The 26,294-nt window shown below is 33.0% G+C and overlaps 1 protein-coding gene across 5 annotated transcripts in view; it reads left to right on the top strand.

Moving 5' to 3' along the window:
- The window catches only part of RTKN2 (rhotekin 2), a 157,697-nt gene that overhangs the window by 25,837 nt on the left and 105,566 nt on the right, over nucleotides 1-26,294 (top strand). For all 5 annotated transcript variants that reach the window (XM_074374068.1, XM_074374070.1, XM_074374067.1 and 2 more), the window contains 5 exons: nucleotides 1,168-1,285; nucleotides 3,623-3,817; nucleotides 12,914-13,008; nucleotides 22,292-22,398; nucleotides 23,332-23,463. In XM_074374068.1, coding sequence (XP_074230169.1) covers nucleotides 1,168-1,285; nucleotides 3,623-3,817; nucleotides 12,914-13,008; nucleotides 22,292-22,398; nucleotides 23,332-23,463 — 647 coding nt within the window. The remainder of the gene's footprint in view (nucleotides 1-1,167; nucleotides 1,286-3,622; nucleotides 3,818-12,913; nucleotides 13,009-22,291; nucleotides 22,399-23,331; nucleotides 23,464-26,294) is intronic.

The raw sequence follows: 26,294 nt of genomic DNA, 5'->3' as shown, positions 1-26,294 counted from the left end.
ACAGAATAAGCAGAGTCTTGTTGATGAGAACCTGTGCAAGGGTAATGAGTAATGGATGGGGAGGGAGTTGTGGAACAAAGGAAAATGCTTAAGGAGTAAAGGTAAAGGCAACATTATTTGACCAGAAATCTTGGAGATCTTTTCTGCCTTGTTTCGTTACTTCAGATTATTTAACAGGGTATAAGAGGGAAAGATTTTTAGCTTGATCTCATTTTTTCCCCTTCAGCATTTTATGGCTTTATTTAACAAATAAATAAATTATTAACAAATATTAACAAATCCATGTATTGCTTGGGTCATGGAAATTAACCTTAAATGATCTCTAGTTGTTAGAAGCAAAACAAAAAAGATACGAACAATCCTTTATCTTTCTTGCCTATTGTGATAACTTTGTTCTTCATACTTTAAAAACTAAATCATACTGAGAATAATTAGTTTTATATGAAAAATCCAAAATCAGGTTAGTATATTTGTTATTCAATTAGAAAATATAATTTACTTTACAAAGCAATACATGTGGGAATTAAATACATCTTTCTGATTGCTGTAGAGAATTAAGTTTTTCTGAAGAGCTACATTTTCTCAATAATGAGGATTTAGCTGTTTAATCACCTGATACTTTGAAAAAAAATCATCAAATTAAAAGGCCCAGCAGCTATGGTTTTTGTGTTCACATGTCTACTTTTTATTGTTTTTGTGGTTTCCTCCCTTGCTGTTAAGTTTGGTGGAAAATGTTTGGCTGTTGTTAACGTGCTTGCTCTTAACCTCTTGTAATAGAAAACTTAGTTTTTTTAAATATATTTAAAAACCAAAATGACAGGGGAAATAGTATATATATATATAATAACAATAATAAATTTGCTATTAATTAAAACATAAAGAGTTTTCTAGGAATAGAATTTATGAGTTTGGTGGTTACTTTGGGCTGCTGAGAGGCCTGTTTTTAACTTAATTTTTTGATGCTTGGTGGTTGTGCTCTAGTTGGGTAAGATATTAATATACACTGACAAAACAGGCTATAAAAAGTTAAAAGATTATAGTGTACAATGTATGAAAATAAGAATACTAACAAATATTTAAGCTAATTTTTTTCACTTTCAGGTGGATTTTAACATAATGTAGGCTTGATTAATCACAATCATTGCTTTAAATGTTTTTCTTCTCTAGGATCACAGCGCTATGCTATTTTTTGTTTATTCAAAATGGGAGCTGAAGTTTTTGATACTGACATGGTGATTGTGGACAAAACAATCACAGATATATGTTTTGAAAATGTAACCATATTGTAAGTATTTTTTAATCTTCATTGAATGAAAATAATCTAAAATTCTACCTTTTTCAAAGGAAGGCAAAATCATTGGATTGTTTTTGAAGCAGTAATGTCTTTAAATATTTAAATTGATTTTTTAAATTGCATTATTCAAAAGAAGCCCATTTCTGCACTTGAAGTTTTCTAATGTAAAATAAAATGGAAATCATGTAACATTAGTAGTAAAGCTATGAATACAATGGAATCTCATTATAGCATTACTTTATATAGAATGAATTTGAATATAAACCAGGTTCTTACATCTCATAAAGGAGATTTAGTTACAGAAATACTGAAATAATATAACAACTTTATAAGATAGTCCTGAGATATGTACCGTAGGAAAACTACTTTAGTAAAATTTTGAGATGTTCTTTTTCTTATGGTGTACTTCTTTCATGTATTCCAAAACAATAAAAAATTGGGTGATCTGCAGAGCTGTTTTTATTGCCTCTGCTCTTTTACAGGCTCATTTTATTGTGGTAATAATACAGAACCAGAAAGAACTCCTCAGGTAGCCATAGAAATCATTTTTAACTAACATAAGTTTTTCCTGGCCTTTTTTTCTATTGGCCTAAATCAGTGTGTGATTTGTATTTTTTACAAGGTTTCAAAGATAGTGTCTTTGTATCTCAATATTAATAGCTACTTACCTGTTAAAATAAAATCAACATATGTTGATCTTTAGCTATGGAGCTATACAGTTGAGATTGAAAGTACTAGTTTTCCCACTCACATAGCATTAAGAAAAATATTGCAAACCATGTTTTGTGGCTTCTGTCCAGTGTCCCATAAGTAATTGTACAGCACAGAAAAATAAAACGCATTGTTCTGAGTTAGTAGTAGTAGTGCAGGCCATCTTATACGCTCTATTGAACTAAAGGAATTTATTTAGGACTCCCCCAGATATTGCCAAATGCTTACATAATTGGGAATAAAAAATTAATTTTGGTTATTTATCTAACTACATTTATTTCCATTATCAACTATTACTAATACATTTTTTTCTGCCAAAATCATCCTGTTAATGGGCTCTTTTCTTCACATCACTTTTGTTTGTTTTTTACCACAGACAAAAATCGTTTTTTTCACAGAAAGGACAATGCAAGTTACTTGAGAAGATAACTCATGATTTATAATTTTTAAAAAATTCTGTAAATATTTTAAATTGTTCTAAAAATAACTGCTCACAGATGTTTTAAATGTTTAAAAATGTGCTTTTTGTTATGATTGTTTTTAACGAGTATTCAATATTTGTGGATCTCTGGTTTTTCTCTAAATATTGACATTTGTTAGTCATTACCAGGAATACTGTATGTTTAAAAATTGCCAAATATTAAACTATAAAAATATTTGGAAGTAATTCTCCATGGATTTATTTAAACTATAGATTGGCTATTTAAATCTTACAAAGTCTATACTGCATTTTTAAAATCTCTGTGACTGATGGATCTTCCTCTACAGGCAACATCTACTGCTGATGGACCTCCTTTGCAATTTTAAGTATATTTTATTGTTAGTAACATCACCACAGTCTTTTATGGTAAAGGTAGTTCATTGTGTCCGAGAAAAAGGAAAGCTAGTCTTGACAATGCAGATTTTCTGCATATTGGTTTAATAAATACATAATACGTTTTATGCTAGATTAAGAATACAAAATTACCAAGACAGCATTTACCCTCAAGTAATTCATGCCTTGAAATATATCTTTTTATATTTGTTTTGTTTGTTTGTTCGTTTGTTCTCTTCTGTATAGCCAAATAGTGAAGTGTTATTTTAGAGTTATTAGGTACAAAGGTGGCGCAGGAAGGAGGGGCACAGTGGTGAGTGAACTGTAAGTGATTCTTTATGAAAAAGACATGAAAACTACAGGTTTCAGCAAAAGAAAGCTTTTGTTTCTTTTTCTTTTTTGTTTTCAAATCTTTTTCTTTTGGAGGAATGGTCATTTCAGGAAATCACATGTAATGTAAATACCTTAAAAATAGGTATATTAAAGGAATGACGAGAAGAAATAGCCTTGGCGACAAAATGACCAGAGCATTTTATCCTTTTTCTTTAAGTAATTTGCCTGTATGTATTGGTTAAATTGAGTTACGATTTCCCTCCTTTAAAAGCTGGTAGGTCAAAGTTGCAGTGACTCTCTCAGGTCTCTTAGATGCTAAACAAACACAGGAAGATTCTGTCTCAATTGCATATATTAACATAAACCTCTTGTAGATGCTGATTTCAAATGCTTTGAAAATATCAAAGGATGTTACAATTTTATTTTCTACTAAATTAAATTTCTAACATTTTGAATGTTCCTGTTTTTAGTAATGAAGCAGGGCCAGACTTTCAGATAAAGGTGGAAATATATAGTTGCTGTACAGAAGAATCTTCTATAACCAACACACCAAAAAAACTAGCTAAGAAACTGAAGACATCTATAAGTAAAGCTACAGGGAAGAAAATAAATTCAGTGCTTCAAGAAGATGATGAAACGTGCTTGTCCTTCAGTTCTGCTATTTTGTAAGTTTTCTTATATAATATTTATAGTGACATAGTATAATTATGTTTGTGACATTTTAAACTATTTTATGTGGAATATATATTTACATTTTAAATGGGAAAAAAAAACACCCTGAAGCAGAAACAAACCTTGGTTGTCTGGCATTTACCCAGCTGAGGTATCCTTAATACCTTCCTTTGAAAGCAGGAAGTTGGATGACAGTGCGTTTTTAGTGATTTGGAATGTCAGTATCTAGAGGAAAGATGAAGTGTTTTTCTTGAGAAGGGACCATCTATATGTCACAATGTTTGTTATCTATCAGTCTACTAAGTGGATTTCTGTATATATGTCATGTTTCATTCTTATCAATTTTAAAAAAATATTTAACTTTTTATGACAAAACCACATTACCATTATACCCAACAAAATAAAAAACAAGTCCTTAATATCACCTGATATCTAGTCTATATTCAAATTGCACCAATTCTGAAAAAGTTCTCTTGTGATTTGTGCAAATCAGGATCCAAACAAGGTCTACAGGGTTCCATTTGAGTCTTTTAAGTTTCTTTTACTCTTTAACAATTTCTCATTTACTTTTTTTCCTTGCCATTATTTATTGAAGAAGACAGATCTTACAGAATTTCTCATGTTTTGAATTTATCTGATTGCATCTGTGTGGTCTTTTTAAACATCTTTTTCTATCCTCTGTTTTTCCTACAACTGATAGTTAAATCTAGAGAACTGATCAGTTTCAGGCTCTCTTTTAGGGCAATAATACTTTATATTGTTTATATGTACTCCCTGGTGTGTCCCATTAGGAGGCCTTGTCCCTCTTTCAGTCATGTTACATAAGATCAGTGGGTTCGGGGTCGTCAGCCTGATCCATCCACTATAAAGTTCCCTATTCAATCTTTTATCTAACTGTTTTTGCAGCCATTGCTGATTATTTATTATTTTATTAAGGATTATAATTTGTTGACCTTCTAAGTTTGTCTTGTATTCCTTTTTAAACCTGGAATTCTCTCAAAGAAGAACTTTCCTTCATGAATTCTCTGGATGTAAATGCAAAAAATTGATGAAGGAAAAGGGGGAAAAATATTTGGTTCTTTTATTTACCCAATTTTAGAATAAGTTGATATCCTAGGAACCATGGAAGTGATCAATGTTTTGTTTTATTTGAACTCTTGAATTTTTATATATTTGTTTCTATTTATTATAGTCATTATTTTCTTTGAAGCCAAATTTTCCCATCTTTGATCGGTGGGAAACCTTTACGTTGACTCTTGCATCCTTTTGACACAGCCTAATTTCTGATAGCTTCTTTGCTTTCTGACACAAGATGTTGCATGTTCGTCTTATATTCTTCTGCCCAGATTTGGAATCACCATCTCTTCAAGGAGCCCTGGCTCCTTTCACATACTTTCTTTAAACATTATGTTTGTTGCTTTACATATAGTTTTATGTTTCTGTTTCTTAGGAAAACTGTTGTATATGCTGCATTCCTAAAATTTCTTTGCATGTCTTTGTAGAGTTGGCTCTTCAGCATGTCAATAATTTTACTATAATTACATAAAGTAAAATATTTTATGTGTAGATCGTGGAAATGTCAATCATCGAAATGTAATTGAGTAACTGTTTTCATGTCGGATATATTACGTGTGAAAAATGCCTTGAGACTCTAGCATTGTGGCTTTCAGTTTATTTTGATTGAGACCCATGTTAAGAAATAAATTTTTTGTCAGGACTGATTGCACAGCTACATATCATCTAGACATATCATGAAACAATACTTAGCTATTTATAATACAGTTAGACTTTTATTCTAGTTATTTTCAATTTTTAAAAAATGCTGTTTATGGATTATTAACTTGATTTCATGATTCATGAATGGGTTCCATCCACTAAATAATAGTCATAGGGGATAAGTCTTTCCCAATAAACATGTCATTAAAAAGGAGGAAGGGGACACCGTTTAATTTTCGTACTTTAGAATTAAAGCCATTTTAAAACCTTTCTAGATTAAGATTATGACAACTGCTTGCTGGAAAATGCTTTAATTCAACCGTAAGGTAGTGGAACTGTCTCTTTTTGATGATTAAGTGAACAATCGTATTTCTGTTTCTAGGCTGAAACAAAATTTGGAACTGAAAGAGACCCTAGACATACTCACCAAGTTCAGTAGTCTTAAAACATTTTTAAGCCACAGAATTCTTTATGTAAAAAAAATGACAGGACTAGTAGTGTCCTGGACAAGTTACCTTATTTCCTGGGCCTCAGTTTTCTTGTAGGAAAGGTAAGGATGCTTAGACACAATAATTTATTTTTAGAAGGCTCCTCGGAGACCTTTTAGGGTTTCATACACCTTTAAAGCATATAAAAACGAGGGGGCCTCTCAAACAGTTTAAAACTTCATTGTTTGGTAGGGAATCCTTAACTTCTTATCCTGTCATTTATTATTTGTGTGATCCTGGACGGATTTATTTACTTTCTGAATTTTTGTTTTTCCCTCTGTAAATAAGATTATCATGAGATTCAAAAAGATAAATCATGAACTTGGTATATACTAAGCATTTAATAAATGTAGCTCTTACCATTATTGTTAATATTTTTATTGTTTCCAGACCAGTGCTTTTTCTGAACTTTTTTTTTCAAATTCATGCCAAAGTATTGCAGTTTAGAAAGTTTACATAGAATTATAAAATGTAGACAGATATTTTAAAATTTAAAACCAATGTTTGTAATTTCATAGAAGATAATCTAAGTATACTCCACTTCACAGCCTAGAGGTATTTTTGAGAATAATTTTATTAGTATTACATTTTTTCCTATTAAAATTTTTTTTAATTGATGTATAGTCAGTTACAGTGTATCAATTTCTGGTGTATAGCACAATCTCCCAGTCATGCAGATGCATACATATATTTGTTTTCATATTCTTTTTCATTAAAGATTATTATAAGATATTGAATATAGTTCCCTGTGCTATTCAGAAGAAACTTTTTAAAATCTATTTTTATGTATAGTAGCTAACATTTGCAAATCTCAAACTCCCAAATTTATCTCTTCCCACCCCCTTTCCCGTGGTAACCGTAAGATTGTTTACTGTGTCTGCAAATCTTTCTGTTTTGTAGATGAGTTCATTATTGTCTCTTTTTTCTTTCTTTTTTTTTTTTTTTAGATTCCACATGACTGATATTATATGGTATTTTTCTTTCTCTTTCTGGCTTACTTCACTTAGAATGATGATCTCCAGGTCCATCCATGTTGCTGCAAGTGATATTATTTTATTCTGTTTTATGGCTGAGTAGTATTCCATTGTATAAATGTACCACAGCTTCTTTATCCAGTCATCTGTCACTGGACATTTAGGTTGTTTCCATGTCTTGGCTATTGTAAATAGTGCTGCTATGAACATTGGGGTTCATGTATCTTTTCAAATGAGAGTTTCCTCCAGACATATGCCCAGGAGTGAGATTGCTGGATTATATGGTAAGCCTATTTTTAGTTTTTTGAGGAATCTCAATACTGTTTTCCATAATGGCTGCACCAAACTGCATTCCCACCAACAGTGTAGGAGGGCTCCCTTTTCTGCACACCCCTTCCAGCAATTAACGTTTGTGGACTTTTGAATGATGGCCATCCTGACTGGTGTTAGGTGATACCTCATTGTAGTTTTGATTTGCCTTTCTCTGATAATGAGCGATATTGACCATTTTTTCATGTGCCTATTGGCCATTTGTATGTCTTCATTGGAGAATTGCTTGTATAGGTTTTCTGCCTATTTTTGGATTGGGTTGTTTGTTTTTTTGTTATTAAGTTGTATGAGCTGTTTATATATTCTGGAAATTAAGCCTTTGCAGGTGCATCATTTGCAAATATTTTCTCCCATTCTGGAGATTTGTCTTTTTGTTTTTCTTATGGTTTCCTTTGCTGTGCAAAAAAGCTTTTAAATTTAATTTTGTCCCTACACTCTTTCTAATAGGGATTGGCGTATTTGTCTTGAAGTGTTCATTCTCATATTCAGATTGTCATTGTGTTTGGTTTATACCTGAATCCAAACACTAATTTTCTTGTTCAAAAATATTTTTGTTTATCAACATTTTCCATGAAACTTGCATGCCATTTGCTTTATTATACCATTAAAGTTGGTCAAAATATAGAGTAAAATCTTTTACACTATTTCAGCAAATTATATTCTCCTAATACCAAGCATTCTTTTGAGCTTTTGGTGTGAATGTCAAGTGTACTGGGTTAAACTCAAAGCCCAGGACTACTTTTACCCTACAGTTCCTGAACTGACCACTTCATCACCACCGTTTGAGAATAGCATTAGTAATCAGAATGCGTGAGGTTCAGTTTTTTTTCTTTAACAGTGATCAGTTCAGTGAGAAGATGCCTAATAAAGCTTTTAATTTTTAACCAAAATGGGCAAAATATCTCTCCTCTAGTAATATGGCATGTGACCAAATATAGCTGTTCTTTCTGATGAAAGAGTGCATTTTTTCAGACTACCATTTTAAGTAGTCATTTAGTTTTTCATAACGTTTTTAAAACCCCTGCTCCATCAAATGTTATAACAATTGGCCCATTTGATAAAAAAAAATGTAGCTGATTAAACTTTTGGGAACTCAATATTAGGGTTGGCTAAAAGGAATGAGAGTAATGTTTTAGTAAGAAAATGTTATCCTGACAAGAATGTTTTAAAAGTGAGATCATTGTTGATTTTGGAAGCATTGGCATTGTAATTAGTCATGGTTTAAAAATGAAGTAACTTGAAATATCATCATAAAGTATTGTTTGATCTGAAAGAAGACAGTGAACATTTTTGGTAATTTTTAGCATGCTCCCTGGTGTGATTCATTTACTCATTTTTTATTTGTGGAATTTAGCTTACTGAAATTCCTTTAGTTAGATTTTCCCAGTGCTTCTAATAGCTGAATTAACTATTTTATGCTCCTTGAGAACCATTTAGTACATTATTCTTCACTGTATAAATATACATCATTTTAAACAATTATCTTGTGAGAACTAGTAAAATTGAGAGTGATTATTTACTTGACAAAAAGCTATATTAACTTAAACAAAAGCCTATCACAAATCCTACATTTATTATCTCATTATAAAATTAATATAAACTTGAGAAGTAGAATCTGGAAGAGAAAAAAATTTATTCATAATTCACTCTCAATCAAATACTTTTTTTTAAAAATAATTTTGAACTGGTATTTTTCCTCCCGGTTTTAAAATACTTGGCTTTGGGGGATATTTAGATATTAAGAATTATACTGTACATTCATATACATATACACACTTTTCCTGAGTTATTATAGTCTTCATATGATCATTTTAATGACCATATTATCTATAAATTGACTATCATGGTTTAACCATTCTTAGAGGAAGTTATCAGTCACTTTTTTGTACTGTTATTTTAAGATGTGTAATTCATTGGAAACAGGCACATTCTTACATGTTTACCTTAATATAGTTAGGGAAAAGATGTTTTAGCCGCAATGATTTTTTGGCCTGAGAAAACAATTAAACCTCCTCTCCAACGCACTCAGTACAACTGCACAGCCTATAACATAGCTGCTTCCTGTGCATACTAATGGCAGTGTTTTATATCCACTGTATATGGAAATGATGCTGTTCCTGAAGTGAAGAATACTCCAAGGTTTTTAGTGGTCCCTGAGAATAAATTATGTCACTCTTCAAAATAAAACACAGAAGTACCTTCTTTCCCTCTTTCTGCCTCTCACCATTTCAGATATTTTCCTTGGTGGACTTAAAATACATGTAGACTGTCCATCTAATAACTTGACCTCTAAGTTTTATGACCTCCTTTCCTCCATTGAATTTGTTCTGGTGCCTATTTTAATCATCCACCCCATGACTGCACTCTAGATCTTGTCATTACTAATAATTCTACATCCTCTAAAGTCTCTGTAGTAGGCATCCCACTCTACCTGTCACCTCCCACATTTCCAGCTTACTTCGTTCAGTATTCTAACTCCAACTTAGCTTAAACTCCATGATTTACCATTTTATCCTTTCCTAACGTTTCTCTCCTTTTGTTATACTTACTTTAGAAAAACTCCAACCTTGGTTAAATCCTACCTTTAGTTCCTCTGCACCTGCACTCATGAGGAATAGACATGGAAGCTGGAGAAAAACAGTCACACTGACTGGTCTCACTTTCGAGTGATCACTAACCTTGAGTGAGTTCCAATGTGATCCTACTAAGTTTCTGTAGTTTCCCACTTTACCTCTTGTCAGGGTAAGTATTTTATGTCATATTACTCTCTTCTGAAACTTCCCGTACTCACTCCTTTCAGTCCTTATTTAAAGCTGATGACTTTGATTTATGTATCATTGATGCTACTAAAGTAATCAGAAGAGAACTCACATATCCTCCATCAACCAAATCTATCAGCCTACCTGCTTCTGTGTCTTTCCTGCTTTCCTTCCTTGTGAACTGCCTTTGCGCCACCTGAGGCCACCTACCTTTGCACTAGATCCCATCTTGTCAAGCACTCAAAAGTAGGCTCCCTACACATGTTCGTCCTCTGCTATATCATCAGCTTTTCTTCTACTGTATCATTTCCAGGAACATAAACAAAACCAATAACATAAACATGCTGAAATACCTCCCATTTCTCCTTCCCCATTTCACAGCTATCCTTTACAGAAAAGCTTTTTTATATTCTCCATCTCCACTTCCCGTCCTCCCGTTCTCTCTTGGACCATTTCAGTCAGGTTTCATCATGTTACTTCCATCTCATCCTATAGAAACTGCTCTTGTCAAGGTCAACAGTAATCTCCACATTGCCAAATACCGTGGTAATTTATCAGTATTCCTCTTCCTGGACCTTTCCACATTATTCAACACAATTGATCACTCTCCTTGAAACACTTTTTAAACGTGGCTCCCAGGATACCACTTTCTTTGTTTCTCTTCTACCTCAATGACTCTTCCTTGCCTGTCTCCTTTGTTCATTGCTCTTCAATTTAATCAGAAGTGATAGAATACTTATATTCCAATATTCAGTCCTCACATTATATTTAACTGTCTAACTTTCATTAAATTTCGTCTATATACTGGTAACTCCCAAATTTAATTCTCCAATACTTTTTCCTCTCCTAACTCCAGATTCATATGTCCACATGCCTACCCTACAACCCAGTCTCAAATTTAATCTTTTCAAAACTAAATTCTTACTTCCCGTATCTATTCTTCTCTTAGCCTCATTGCAGTCAGTGAAAATTCCCTTTTTCTGGTTGCTCAAGCCAAAAGCCTTGGAGTTGTCTTTGACTCTTTCCTTTCTTTTACATCCCATGTTCACACTGGGTCAACTTTAAGACTGTATTGGGAATCTTACCACTTCTCATCACCCTACCAACCACTGCCCTGTTCTAGGCCTGCACCAGCTCTTGGCTGGCCAGGTGCAGTCGCTTTCTAGTTGGCATCTCCATTTTCACTCTTGGCCTCTGTGTTCTGTTCTCCACATGACAGCCAGAGAGATCATTTAAAAATAACAATCATAGTGCATGCCTCTGGTCAAAACCTGCTATTTGCTTCCCATCTCACTCAGAACAAAATCCAGGGTCCTTATCATGCCTATGAAGCATGCCCTAGTGCAGTGTACAGTGTCTGCCTTTACCTTTTAGATGCCTCGTCTCCCTCTCCCTCACTGTGCCCAGCCATGCTGGCTGCCTTGGTTGTCATATACACGTAGTGTCACTCTCTTGTATCACTTACACACTTAACTATCAGAAAGTGACACATGCTGTTCTAAAATGCTAATAGGGAGTCTATTTCACATATTTTAAGTGGGAAAAATTGTGATGTAGTTGTATCCATGACAAATTATCATGTTGAGATAATGCTTAACATATTGCACCCTGATTACCAAGCAACTAGTATGATTGTTAATAGGCAGTTTTGTGTTTAGTAATATTTGCTCTTCCATTATGATTGCTGTTCTCAATTGTTTTCTTTCTCCACAGTTTTCTTTAATACTTCCTCAACTTTGAGGGACACTCATTGTGTAACAGTAGGAAAAAATAAGAACTTATTATGAAAGGCTCTATAGAAACTTGTTCAGGATAAGTGAAAATAGCAGTGAATGGCCCAAACTGAGTATAAGGCTGGTGCTTCTTAGCTGTAGCAACATGGAGATTTGTTGGTACTAGTTGAACTTTTCCAAAAGTCTACATATGATTCTGAATTATACCAGTTGTGTTCAGAATGTAACTTGAAATTTTGCTCATGCATTGTTTTGTTAAAATTTTTTTGTTGCTGAGTTCTGGAGACTGGAACATAAATTCTCCTATGTAAACACTGAAAAAAACATTGGCTATTGAGAGGTATCTCTGGTCTATGATGGTTGTATATTAAAAACCAGGATAAATCAAACCATCATGATATAAACCTTAAACTTATACAGTAATATATGGCAGTTATTTCTTAACAAAACTGAAAAAAAAAAACCCAAAACCAAGATGCGTTCTCCAAGAGAGCAACATTCTGTGGGGTTTGCCATTATTCATTTAAAAAGTGAATACATGCATTGCATTCTTGCTACATGTATATGTATTTTTTGTAATAGAGACTTTATTACATATTTAGTAACAGACAAAAGTTTATGAAACATATCACCTGGCACAGTTAATAAAAATCCCCATCAGAGTTCACATGGTAATAATTCTTTTTCTAATTTTTTGAAGAATCATCATACTGTTTTCCATAGTGTTTGTACCATATCACATTTCTGTCAGCAATCCAGTTTGTCCACATTCTGGCCAGTACTTGTTATTTTCTCTGTGTGTGTGTGTGTGTGTGTGTGTGTGTGATTTTTTTTTTTTAGTAATAGCCATCCTAATCCGTGTGAAGTAGTATCTCATTGTGGTTTTGATTTGTGTTTTCTTAGTGATTAATGATCTTGAGCATTTTTTCATGTTTTTATTGGTCATTTGTATATTTTCTTTGTAGAAATGTCTATTCAAGACCTTTGTCCATTTTTTAATCAGATTGTTTATTTTGTTGTTGAATATCTAAATATTTTATGTAGTAGAAAATACACTAAAATACTTAAAACATGTCTTTTTTCTATTAGTGATGCAAAGTATAATTTGCTAGCTCATACTACCCTGAGCTTGGAAAGTGCTGAGGATAGCTTCAGGACCCATAATCTGTCTATTAATGGAAATGGTAAGTCCAGTCTATAATTTACTTATTGTACATGTTAGGTCAACATGTATGTGGTGACAGTAATAATATCTAATTTTAATATGTTCCCCTGAAGTGGTTATTGGCTTAAATAATGTAGCCATGAGTGATTCTGTGGATTCTTTCAAATATGTTCGTCCCTTTTCCCTAAAAGAGTAAAGTTTGTTTTTCTCTGTTACTTGCTAGGGATTTGTTCTTGAGGCTTTCTAGGTGAGAACAGAAAGATTTTGCATATTCAGAATCCTTGTCTTTGACTTGAAATTGACAGCTTTACCACTCTCCTAATTGTCAGTCAAAGATCTATCTTCTTTTTAAATCTGAAACTTAGGAAGCCAACCCTTCTGTTGGTAAGAAAGAGAGGATATAAGGGAAGAAAGAGCTAAATTAATCTTAAAATGTTTTTCTCTGGATGATATTGGTAGTTATAGTTTATTGAAAAGAAATTTATAGCAAGGTAAAGAAGGAAGGTAAGCTATTAGGAAGATTTGTAAAACATAGCATGAGCATTCTCCCAGATTATGTTTCCCTATGATGGAAAATATTGAGTAGTGTTGGTAAAGTCATTCGGAAATATGATTTGGTTTATTTATTCTTGTTCATTTTTTAAGGTAGAATATATAAAATTATGTACTGCCTTACTTACACTTCTTGTTGTGAAGATAGATGACACTGTACATTTTTAAGTTTCACAGTAAAAAATTCCATTAAAAATAGAGAAAAGTTCATAAAATATAAATGTACATTTTAACAAATAATTATGAGGTGAATGTATGTATAACCCCCTCCATGCCAAGAAATAAAACATTGCCAACACTCCCCCTCAATTACCTAGGTGCAAAAATGTCCCAACTTTTATGATATTCACTTCCTTATGTTTCTTTATGGTTTTATCATCTATATGTGCTTCCCTAAATAATGTAAGTTAGTTTTTACTGGTTTGAACTTTATGTAGATGGAATCATATTAGGTCTTCGGACTGACTTGCTTTTTGTCCATCATCCATGATGTATTCATTTCATTGCTTATAATATTTCATTTTATGATTATAATAACTGTACTTATCTCTATTCAGTTATCTTTAATAGTTACAGGGTTCTTGAGATTTACTGTTTTTTATTTTGAGTCAGTTTTCATAAGTTCTATTTTTATACATATATAGCTATTTGATCTAAAATTTAAGGTTTATAAGCATTAACTTTTTCGTGACAGTTCCACTGAATTTCTGTAGCACCTGTAGAACTGTCCCTCCTTCTCTGTTTCTGGTACTGGCCTTTTGTTTGTACCTTCTCTATTGTTTTTGTTATTAGTCTTACAGTAGGATTATCAGTTCTTTATTCAGTGGTATATTCTAGATATGCTAACTATTTGTTAGAAATAATTATTGTAGTCTCCATATTCAATATTACTGTAAGAGATGTGATAAAATCTGTTATGATTGTGGATTTTTTTAGTTCTCATAGTTATGTCTATTTTTGCTTTATATAATTTGAGCCTTTACTGTTTGCGCACAGTTTTTAAATTGTGTATTTTCCTTCATTCTTTTGCTTCAAACTGTACTTATTTTTACTTTGCAGATGTGCCTCTTCAAACAGGATTATATATTGAATTTAAATTTTTATCCAATTTAGCAATCTTTCTGTTTTTTTTTCTTTTGCTGCAGCATTCAGTTATTTTGCATTTATTATCAAGTAGTTTATAACCCATATCATCTGATATAAATTATTTGGGTTTAAATCTATGATTATATTCTGTTTTTTCTTTTTGTCTTACCTATTCATAGCGGTTTTTCTGTTCTTTCTTGCCTTCTTAAGGATTGATAATTTTATCATTTCAGTTTTTCCTTGTTCTAATTAAAGTTATAATTCCTTTTCTCATCTTTTAGAAATTGCCTCTAGAAATTCTATTAATAATACTTAAGTCTAAAATTAAAAGATAATTTTACCTGTTTCTCAGACACTGCAACTCTATTTGTCTGACCTATGTACTATTGTTACATATTATAATTCCATTTGATTTTTAAATTTCATAAGATGTTTTGTTCATTTAACATTTATTTAGATTTACCTCCATGTTTCCATGTGCTACTTGTATCTGATACCTTATATCTGGGGTCATTTTCTTTCTGCTTGAAGTATAATCTTTAGAATTTCTTTTAGTATGTTCTGCTAGCATCATACTTCTTGGTTCTTTGTGTTTGTCTGAAGATGACTTTGTTTAGCTTCATTCTTTTTTTTCTCTATTTTTTTTTAACGTTTTTTTATCGAGTTATAGTCATTTTACAATGTTGTGTCAAATTCCAGTGTAGAGCACAATTTTTCAGTTATACATGTACATACATATATTCATCGTCACATTTTTTTTTTGCTGTGAGCTACGACAAGATCTTGTATATATTTCCCTGTGCTATACAGTATAATCTTGTTTATCTATTCTGACTATGCCTGTCAGTATCTCCAAATTTTGAAATCCCAGTCTGTCCCTTCCCATCCCGCGCCCCCTTGGCAACCACAAGTGTGTATTCTATGTCTGTGAGTCTGTTTCTGTTTTTCTTCATTCTTGAAAGATGTTTTTACATGATGTAGAAATTTAGTGGTTTTCTTTTCTTTCTTCTTTTTTTTAAATGTTAAAGATATAATTCCACTATCTTCAGGCTTCTTGTACTGGCTATTGAAAATCATTTGTCAGTTGTCGCTTCTGTGAAGGTAACTTTTAATTTTCTCTTTGTCCTTGGTTTTCTGAAGCTTCACTGTGCTGTGGTGTAGAATTTAATTTTATTTATGCTGCTTTTGGAAATCCTTTAACTACTTTGAATTGATTAATGTCATTCATTAGTTCTGGACAAAATCTCATTTGTCTCTTCAGACAGCCTCTGCTCCATTCTCTTGCCTTTTTCCTTTTAGCATTCCTGTTGAAGCTATGTTAGTCTTTCTCACTGTATTCTCTGTGTTTCATTACTCTTCATGATGTATTCCTTATCGTTTTGTCTGTCTTTGCTGATTTTCTAGATTTTTTTGTGCACTATCTTCTATTTCCTTTATTCTCTTTGCAGCTCTGTCTCATCTGCTATTAACTCTGTATACCAAGTCCTTCATTTCACTTGTGGTATTTCTCAGCTCTAGAAGTTCTTTGTGACTTTTTCAAATCTGCTATGCCACTTTGTATTCTTTGTATATATTGTTAATATTATCTTTTAGGTTTTTAGTAAAAGAGTCAGCATAGCTATTTCATAGTCCATGACTAATAATTCAGATATATAAATTTTTCTGGGTCATTTTTTTTAAACTGGTTCTCACTCATGAGATCTTCATGTTCTGTCATTATAATTGGAAGTTAACCTATTGGAATAAGTGGATGCTTAGTGTTTCTGTTTGCTTCTTGCAGGCACCTGGAGGGATTATCACTATAGGCTCACTTTACCAAAGACAATGTCTGACCTTGTCTGGACCCCTCCCATCCCCACCTCCAGGCACTGGGAATCTGGGCAGTAAGGTTACTTTACTTGTGTTTCACCACTACTCTGTTGGTGATTCCTTAATATGAGGAGAATCTCCCATTAATCTGCTTATATTGTTCAGGCCGTGGACTGTGATTTCTGTTCTGCTTCTCTCCTCTTGCAGGATCATTAAGTCATAATTCAGATTTGCTGGGACTGGCAAATGCTCTCAGGACAAACATTGCTTCTGTGCTTACTTAACTCACTGGTTCTCGTTTATCAGATTTGTACTGGTAGTTTCTTGTAGTTTTGTTACTTCTTTGTTGCTCTGGGAAAAAGTTTTTAAATATATTTGATTCAGCATTTTCTGTAGTTTTTAGTGGGAAGATTGGTCTGAACAATGTATTCTAGCTTTCTGTCACCCACAACTTGAATTCTGCAATAGTATTAGCATTATCAACTTCGTCAGAAAATTTGGTGAATTAAGTTTGTTGTCATTCCGTTTGTGTCAGTTCTCTAGAATTACCAGTTATACCATATGTTGAGTGCCTATTGTGTGTCAGACACTGTTCTATGAAATATTATTCAGTCTTAAAAAAGAAAGGAATTCTGCAATATGTGACAGTTTGAATGAACCTTGGAGACATTCTGCTAACTGAAGTAGCCAGTCTCAGAAGTATAAAGACTATGTGATTCCATTTATATGAGGTATCTGAAATAGACTATTAGAAGAGAATGGAATAGCAGTTATCAGGGGTTTGGGGGAAAAAAAGGGGGAGCTGCTAATTTATAGGTATGAGGTTTCAGTTATGCAAGATGAATAAGTTCCAGAGGTCTACTATACAGTATATTAACAATACTGTATTGTACACTTAAAAATCTGTTAAGAGAGTAAATCTCCTATCACATGTTCTTACCACAGTAATATAAATGAATAAACAAACACTGTTAAAGCAGTTTTTATTCTTAGTCTCTGTGAGATGTAGTTATGAAGGAGCATTATAGTGACGTGATTAGTAGTGGGGACTATGGGGCCATCAGCCTTGGATTCATATTCTGCTTCTACCACTGACTAGCTCTGTGACCTTCGCAGTTTCCTCATTTTATTATCATTTACATTTTACGGATGAGTGAAATACAATTTAAGAGAGTATAACATGCCAGGTCGTGTAGCTAGCAAGTGGTCGAGTGGATTATATAATCCCGGACAGGCTGTGCTCTTTCTGCTGTGCTTTCTGGTCAGGCATGATGACTGATAAAGCACCTGTACTCAGTGTGTTAATAATGGAATTGATGATGAAAGGTCCATTCTTTCAGCCAGATCATCTGAAAAGTTGTGGAAAGGAGTAAAATTCACAAAGAAAGCATTAATTTTAGCAGTGATTCCTCGGTTGTCTTCAGTGTTCTCTAAGATATTACTAGAGTCTCCTTTAATAAAGTGCTCATGAGCAAATAAGTTTGGGAGCTCTGTGGTTTATTTCTTCCTTAGAGAAACACAATAAAGACTAATTAAAGACCATGAAAAGATCTATGCTTTAAATAATATCACCCCCAAACTCTTGACATTTTAAGTTGTAGATTCCACAGAAAAAATTTTAAGAACCCAAACCTATATGCCTCTTTTGACATAATAGGTATATTTCTAGAAGTGTGTGTAAATTAAAATCTTGTAAGTCAATTTTATTTTGAAAAAGAAGAAAGCTTGTAATTAAAAAGAAACAAAATTTTATACAGAGACAAGCAACCCTCTGATTTATTCATTAGTGTAAACCTATGTTAAGAGTTTTCCTAAGTAAAATTATGTTAGTGTTTACCAAATACTATACAATCAAAATACAAGATTTTTGAAATTAATAACTCAACTTTATTACTCTTGCTAGTTGAAGAAAAAAGCCAAAATGATATGTTAAGGGTTATATTTGTCATCAGGCAATTTTCATACTTCTTATAAAACAGTGAAACCACACTGTGAAGATTGGCTCACTGGGAACTGAGATGTTATCTGGATTCTTTCTCTTGCCTGCGTTTTGTTTTTGTTGTTGCTGTCGTTTTTAAACTCCATTTTGTTCCCCATCTGAAACTACAGATGAATTAGATAAAATCATTCAGTAATGAAAAGTCAAACTGCTCTTTCACTTCCTGTTTCATTTCATCTTGTCCTAATACTTAGCTTGGTTAGAAAAGAAGAATTAAGTATTTTGATTAAATGTGTTGCACATGGATTGAAAGACAGCATTGAAAAATGGAAAGGATCTGGTTTGGGGAGTGAGAGTACCCTGGATTTGAAATTATGAGAAGCCTCTGTTACATGCCAGACACAATGATAAATGTGATGTACACATTATCTTATTTGATTTCATAACTCTAGTACTTAATAGATAGTATGTTTAAAAATGAGAAATTGATTCTCGGGTTAGTTAAGTGACTAGAATAGACGCCATATTTCTTGTCAGAAGTAGAAAGAAGCTGTGACTGCATTTTAGTCCACAGTGGTCCTGAGCTTAAAGAAACCTGGGTTAGAAGTAACAGGTGATTGCAGGGCATGTGGTATGTGGTCTGTAGAGCAAAGAATTTTACATGCAATATCCCTTTTCAAGGACTGCAATCAGGAAGGAATTATTTTTCTTGGCATGCCATGAAATCCGAACTTATTTTACTAGAGAAGCATAGTGTTACATTTGGTATTTAGGTTCCAGATACATTATGATTGAACAAACTATGAACTGGTCTGAAACAGTATCATTTATGATTCTGTTTCTTTAGGAGACACATCCTAACTTTAAAAAAAAAAAAAAAACTAGCTCACAGATATTTAGAATATAAGCCATTCATAAATCTGGGATTACTATGTAAAGAAATTTGCTTTCAAACTTTAAATTCATAAATCATAAAGTTGATTTCAGATGTTTTACTCAGATGCATACTTTCATAGAGTTTTTATTTCATTTCCTGCCTATTTTAGGAAAGGAGATGCTCATTTATTTATGTCTGCATTTTCGAATCTTTGCCTGTTTTGTATCAATACATTGATTTCTCTCAGGTCAGACCTTTTATTTCTAAAAGACAGAAGCTTTAACAAGGTAATAGTAAAAAAGAATTGAGTAGTCTCAAACATTTTGTTGTGTGCTGTTTAGTAGAATGTTGAGCAGGTAAGTTGATAAAAAACGTTTTTTGTTTTACTTTGTGCTTTTCATTTAGGCTCATCTTTTTCATTTAACCGATGTACCAAACCTTGGCTACACTGTATCTGAATATTAAATAATTGTGTTTTTACCAAAAATATTTTGCAGACTTACTAAGACATTTTGATCAGTAATAGTAACAGTCAGTGACCAGCCATTTAACAGGCACTAGCAACAAGGGTGCAGTGAAAACTTCAAAAATCCTTTTTGTATTATCTCTTGTGAACAAAGGGCCATATGTTGGGTTTTAATTTATACCCTGATACACAGAATAAATTATACAATGCTTCCTTTCCATACAAACATGAAGGTTCTATGCCTACCTACACACTACATTAAAGGAGTGTCTTAATGTTTTTTCAAAGAACTTTTTTAAACAGTTGCAAACTTAGAGAATATTAAAAGTTGAATGTCAAGATCTTTTTTCCCCAAAAAATGTATGAGAGCAAGTGGCTTACCTAATGCTCCATTACCCCAAGTGTATTAATACATATTTCCTACTAAAATACATCTGACTCCATCACTACAGCCATCCAAGTCAGGAAATGAGTACTAATACATTACTGTTATTACTGTTAATACCGACTCCATTCAAGTGTTGCTCCAGTCACATCCCTTATGATAAAAGGATCCAGTACAGATTAACACATTGCATTTAATTGTCATGCTTCTTTAGGTTTTTTCACTTTGGACCACTTATTCAGTTTTCCCCTGGTGTTTTTAACCTTGGCATTTTTAAACATCATAGTTATTTTGCAGTAGTTCGAAGTTTAGATTTGTCTGATATTTTCTTGGACTGAGATACAGGATATGTATCTCTGGCAGAAATGTAACAAAAGTGATGCTGTGTTCTCATTGCATTCTATCAGGTGGCATATAATTTTGATTCATAGCATTACTGATGATGTTCACTTTGATCACTTGATTAGGGTGGTGTCTGCCAAGCTTCTCTACTGTGAAGTTACTCTTTTGCTTTCCCCTTTGTTATTAATACATATTTTGTGTGTAGGAGGGGGATACTTTGAAACTATGTAGATTATTATTTACTAGGCTTTCAATTTGTTTATTGATTTATTTATATCAACAAAGAGTCATCATGTTTTACTGTTTTATTCAGTGCATCATAATCTGTTTATATCTTGTTTATTTTAAGATTCAAATTGTCTCCATTGTGGCCAATGGGAGCACATTCAAGATAGATTCTGTGTCTTTTTACTTGTCCTCATCATCCATTGACTACTTCCTTGCTTTACAGCATAACAAGATATCAGGCTCATCATGTACTTTCCCTGCCCCAGTCCTGGAATCAGCCATTTCTTCAAGGAAGACTGGTTCTTTTTAATAGAAATAGTATTTAGAAGACATGATTTGGGCTTTAGGTATATTCCTTGCTCTTAGCCTGTCACTATTAGGTGTCACTCTTCCTAGGCCCTCCCAGTGGACATACATGCATATATATATTTTTTATCTTACAATTCTTAATCTCTGGATGTTGAAACCCATGAGTTCACATCAGTACATCTAGTTGTATTTCAATACCAAAGGGTTTATTCTACACATTCATAATTCCTTTCTCTGATAGTGAGAAACCTGTCTTCTGTTATCTTTAATGCTTTTTATTGTTTGATCAGTCTCCTTGAAAACAACCATTTTTCCATCTCCCTCTCAGGGCTGCTTTCTTCTCCTTGCTCAGGCTCATAGAGCCCACACAAGGCCGCCCTCCTCGGCTTACTCAGGCTTTAACTCCCCATGCCTGGCTGTGCTCTGACGTCCAATATCCAGTACCCCTCTTGCTTGAATGCACTTTTCTCTGGGCTCTGACACACTGTTCTGGGTCACTGAATGTGGATAGCTTTTTCACTGCTTTCAAACTGACTCCCATGGCTGGCCCACCCCCCAAATGTTCACACTCTTCTTACCCTACTTGGGTTCTGACCCCCCACACCAGGCCAACCCCTGAGCAGAGCTCCCCTTTGGTTCTAGATTCCCCATGTGATCTGTCCTCAGCCCATTCAGACTCGGTACCTTGTGCCTGGTAGCTCTCCCATTCGCCCTCCTTATCCTGCCTGGCTCCAGCACCCGGTTCTGGCACACTGCTGCTCCTCCCCAGCCTCAGCACAGATGCCCAGCTTGGTGGGCTCCACGTAATGGCTTCCAACTGAACTGTTCAGTAAGAGAAAGGGAAGGACCAAAAGGTTTATTAAGTTATTATCTTAAAGTTGTACTCTTAAGTGTTTTATTCAGAGGATCGCTTTGCCAATTATTATAATGAAAATCAGAGCAAAAAAGTAGAATTTGACATACAAAAATCACTTTACTAGAATGTGTTTTAAATTAAATGAGTTTTCTTACGTGCCCTGAACTAACTCCATTGATTAAATACTTTAAGATCAAACAAGAGATCAAGAGACTAAAACTTCATGTTTATTCCAGGTGACAGCATGCTATAAACTATCAGTTTAATATCATCCTGTCCTAACTACTTTCTTTTATTTGATTTTGTCACTGAATATGGTAATTTGAGTAGGATTAAACTTTATATATGTTCTTATATAAAGCAAAACAAAAATTATTTTAAAAATCAAAATGTATAATGACCTTAAATAAACATCTATTTGTAACTTGATTTTTCTCTCTCTCATTTAAATAGAAGAGTCATCATTCTGGCTGCCCTTATATGGTAACATGTGCTGCCGATTAGTTGCCCAACCAGCTTGTATGGTGGAGGATGTGTTTGCAGGATTTCTTAATCAGCAGGTTAGAGGACTTTAAATATCCTACAACAATTACAGCTCTAATTGAGATCTTAATATTCTGGCAGTTGTTTGGCCTTCTGATATTGAGAAGTATTTTTTAATGAAGTCTTCTTTCAAATGGGTTTTCTCAAACTTAGCCATAGAATGGGGCAGGGGTTTGGGGGTGAGAAGGTGGGGGGGGGTTCTTACGCAGTTTTGATAGCTAAGGCACTACCTCTCCAGATTCCTCTGCTTCCTTAATAGCAGTAGCAGGATAATTAGTGACAGAGGACTCCTTGTGGGACCTGATGAGGACGCTCCACACCTTTCACATAAAGGCCTTTCTGGCAGACAGCTTTTGGCACAGTTTAGGCCTCTGGGCTTCCAAAGCTGCTTCCCTGCCACCCACTCCTGATTTATTTATAACCATAGTTATTTATATTCAGTAAATAATTAATTATGGCCTTCAATGAATCAATAGCTTTTTTAAGAAGATGCTATTAAGAGGAAAGAGAATTTGCATTCTTATGGGGCAGTCAACATTTTCCAGTGTTCTGAGAACAGTAAGGGAAAGTTATATTTTGAGTTTTGAGTTATTTTTATAATTTTCCTGAGTCACTAGATGAACTGCTGTGGGCTTTTAAGCACTAATTTTTAATAGACTAGCTTCTCTAAAACTTCATTGATTTATGATTTTATGAGTATAAAAGTTATATGATAATCATTACCTCCATTTTGCTTAATGCTTTTTAGAATTCCAAACCTGTCTTCTCTGATACTAACTTACTTTTTGATTTTGGGATATTGACTTACTGTGTAGTAAATTAATTGGTAACTATCACATTATGAAATTTCAAAAACCTAATTTAACTTTGATAATTTAAGTATTTTGTTGAATATAGAGTTAAAATGATAAATAATGATAAAAAGTTTAGAGTTTTTTTTTTTTTTCCAGCAAGTGTTAGAAGGTCTGATTAGCTGGAGAAGGCTGTATTGTGTTTTAAGAGGGGGTAAACTCTCTTGTTTTTATACTCCAGAAGAAATTGAAGCTAAAGTGGAACCAGCTTTGGTAGTATCCATTAACAAGGTAAATAAAATGCTATTTTGAAAATAAAGATATAGCATTTTATGAAGTTTGTTCTTTACTATTATAATTCACACCATTGGTCATCTTATTTACAAAAAGGGAAGGACTGCTAAAAATAGGTTGTTCCAAAAGATAATTTAATCTTATTTTTCTTTATGTTATAGAGCTTCTCTGGTAAAGGAAGTACTGTATATGTCCCAAGAAAACATAGTAATTGGAAATCTATACCAGCAAATAGATTTTAAAGCAGAGAATGTAAAATCCACAATAACAGAGTATTTAAATTTGTCATGAATTTATTTATTTATTTATTTATTTACTTATTTATTTATTTACTTATTTATTTATAACCCCTTTATCGTGGTGTGATTCCTGTGCAGTAAAGTACACTTGTTTCACATTTTGTGAATTTTAATAGATGTACATACCAGTGAAACCATGACCACAGTCAAGACAGCTAACATTTCCATCACTCCGCAAGAGGTGCAAATTTGAATTCCCAATTTATCCCTTCTCACCCCTTTTACCCCCTGGAAACCATAAGTTTGTTCTCTATGTCTGTGAATCTGTTTGTCATTAATTTATTTAATTAAGGGTTTTTAAAAACATAAATTGTTAAATCATGTTACAGTGATGATTTTTCTAGTTAACATTCAAATAAACCCACAAAAAGAGGTTAAATTCCTGAGTATACTTCCTGATTTCTTGCGGGATTGATGGGCAGTTGTTCAACCTTCTGTCAGAACAAGTAAGCCTCATATACTGTTTAGAATACCTCACTCACACACATACACATACACATACACATAAATATACTAGTTTGATACAAAGGAGATTATAAAATTTTAGTTACAAATTTTTCACCCAAAAAGCTATAAGAAAACCTTTCTAAGGCAGACTTATTTTCTTTATCCTACAGTCCTAAATTTGTCTTTATGTATCTTCCAAGTCTAGTGTTTATTGGAGGATTTTTTTCCCTTCTTTTTATAGCATTCCTGCTCTAGAATTAAAATGTCATTTCTAGAGTAGAATATCATGTTTTCTGCCTATGAACTACACTTAGTTGTTTCTAATTGTTTTACTTTGCTTGCTTTTCAAGTGGTTGAATTAAAGTATATGGTAAAACATGAGCCATTACATCTGTTAACTGAAATATATGTGTTCTGCTTGTCTTTAAATGGTATTTTGAGGGAAAATGTAAAATTGTACATCCTGAAAAACATGGAGATACTGGTCTGTTAATCTATAAGGACTTAGTTAACTTGCATGATCTTTACAATAATAACATTTGGTCTGTTTCTATCCTACTTTTAGAAACAACATTGCTTTTTATTTTAAGGAAATCCTTCAGTGAGACCTTTTATTGTGTAAATTAAGTCCACTAAATTTATCAGTTTTATATATTAGAAAGATTTGTATTGCTCTTAAATAACGTACTTTAGTATTACAACATAGTGAGTTTATTTTCATTTAGAAAATTAGGTTAATGAAACTATAATTTTGTTATTGGAAAATTGATACAATTTTTAAATTACTTGTTAACTTATTGTTTTGTTTTGTTTATTCAGTGTTTACTCCCTTCCTATAGTCTTATGAAAATTTCAAGTGTAAGGAAAAGTTGAAAGAATAGAATAATAAACACCTGATACCCCTCACCTAGATTTTTCAGCCATTGTTAACATTTTGCTACATACGCTTTCTCTCTAGACAGTTAAAAAAAATTTTAGAACTATTTGAAACTAAGTACCAAACAGCATTTCTTCCCTAGAATATTTCAGCATGTTTCCTCCTGAAAATGAGGACATTTATTTCATAACTGTAATAGTATCGCACTCAAGAAATTTATGGTAAATAAAATAATATTACCTAGTATACAGAGCAAATTGCCCCAGTTGTCCCCACAATGTTCTTTCTAATTTTTATGTTTAGTTTGATCCATAACCCCATCAAGGATCATAAACTGCATCTGATTACCATGTCTTGTTTTTTCCTTTTCATCTAAATTATGCCCTTCACTTGCCTTTTTTTTTTGATCTTTCATTTCATTGACATTTTTGAAAATTCCAGGCAAGTCCCCAAATCTGCTTTTGACTAATTGTTTCATTAAATTCAGATTAAATATTTTTGCAAGAATTCTCCATAGATGATTTTGTCTAACCTATTTTCACTTAGTAGCTGGGTAGTAAGAATGGAATCCTACCAATTTTTTTTCTTGCATGTTGTACAATGAAATATGGTCATAAACCAAATTGAAGTGTAATCTAAACAAATGATATTTTTAAAGTCATTTGTTTGATTTAAAAACCATCTTCAAGGTATTGAATTTACTATACCTCCACCCTTTAAGGGAGGCAGAATAGTGAAGTGAGCTGTGTTGCAGGTATCTTCTCTCTATTTTACAAGTGAAGAAACATACCCAGAGATCAGATAGAACTTGTCTAGCTAGTAAGTAAAATTATATGGCTCATTCTTTTCCTAATGGGAAAGAAAAAATAGACAAGAGATAAATAAATATAAAATATAAATACATTAAAAAGGTAAAAATTCATGGATTATTTTTCTATTTATCAATAAACATATTGCTAGATTAAGTTTGGAAGGCAAAATTAGACTTTTTCCTATCTCCATATCTACTCTGAATCAGTTTTGAAAGTAAAAATTAGCTCTAAAATGAGGTTCTGACCCCAAAGCCAAGAATCTTCCTGTAGGCAATGACTTAGACATGTGTTGAACCTTTGCAATTTAAATTTAAGAGAACAGTTGTAAAAACTCCTCTGTTGTTGTAGCCACTGCATCTGTATTTTCTGGAGTCTAATTCCAGAAAAGTAGTT

This window comes from Camelus bactrianus, chromosome 11 (assembly GCF_048773025.1).
Source record: "Camelus bactrianus isolate YW-2024 breed Bactrian camel chromosome 11, ASM4877302v1, whole genome shotgun sequence".
Classification (NCBI taxonomy): Eukaryota; Metazoa; Chordata; class Mammalia; order Artiodactyla; family Camelidae; genus Camelus; species Camelus bactrianus.
The sequence above is the reverse complement of the archived record's forward strand: the minus strand, read 5'-3'. Positions and strand labels throughout refer to the sequence as shown.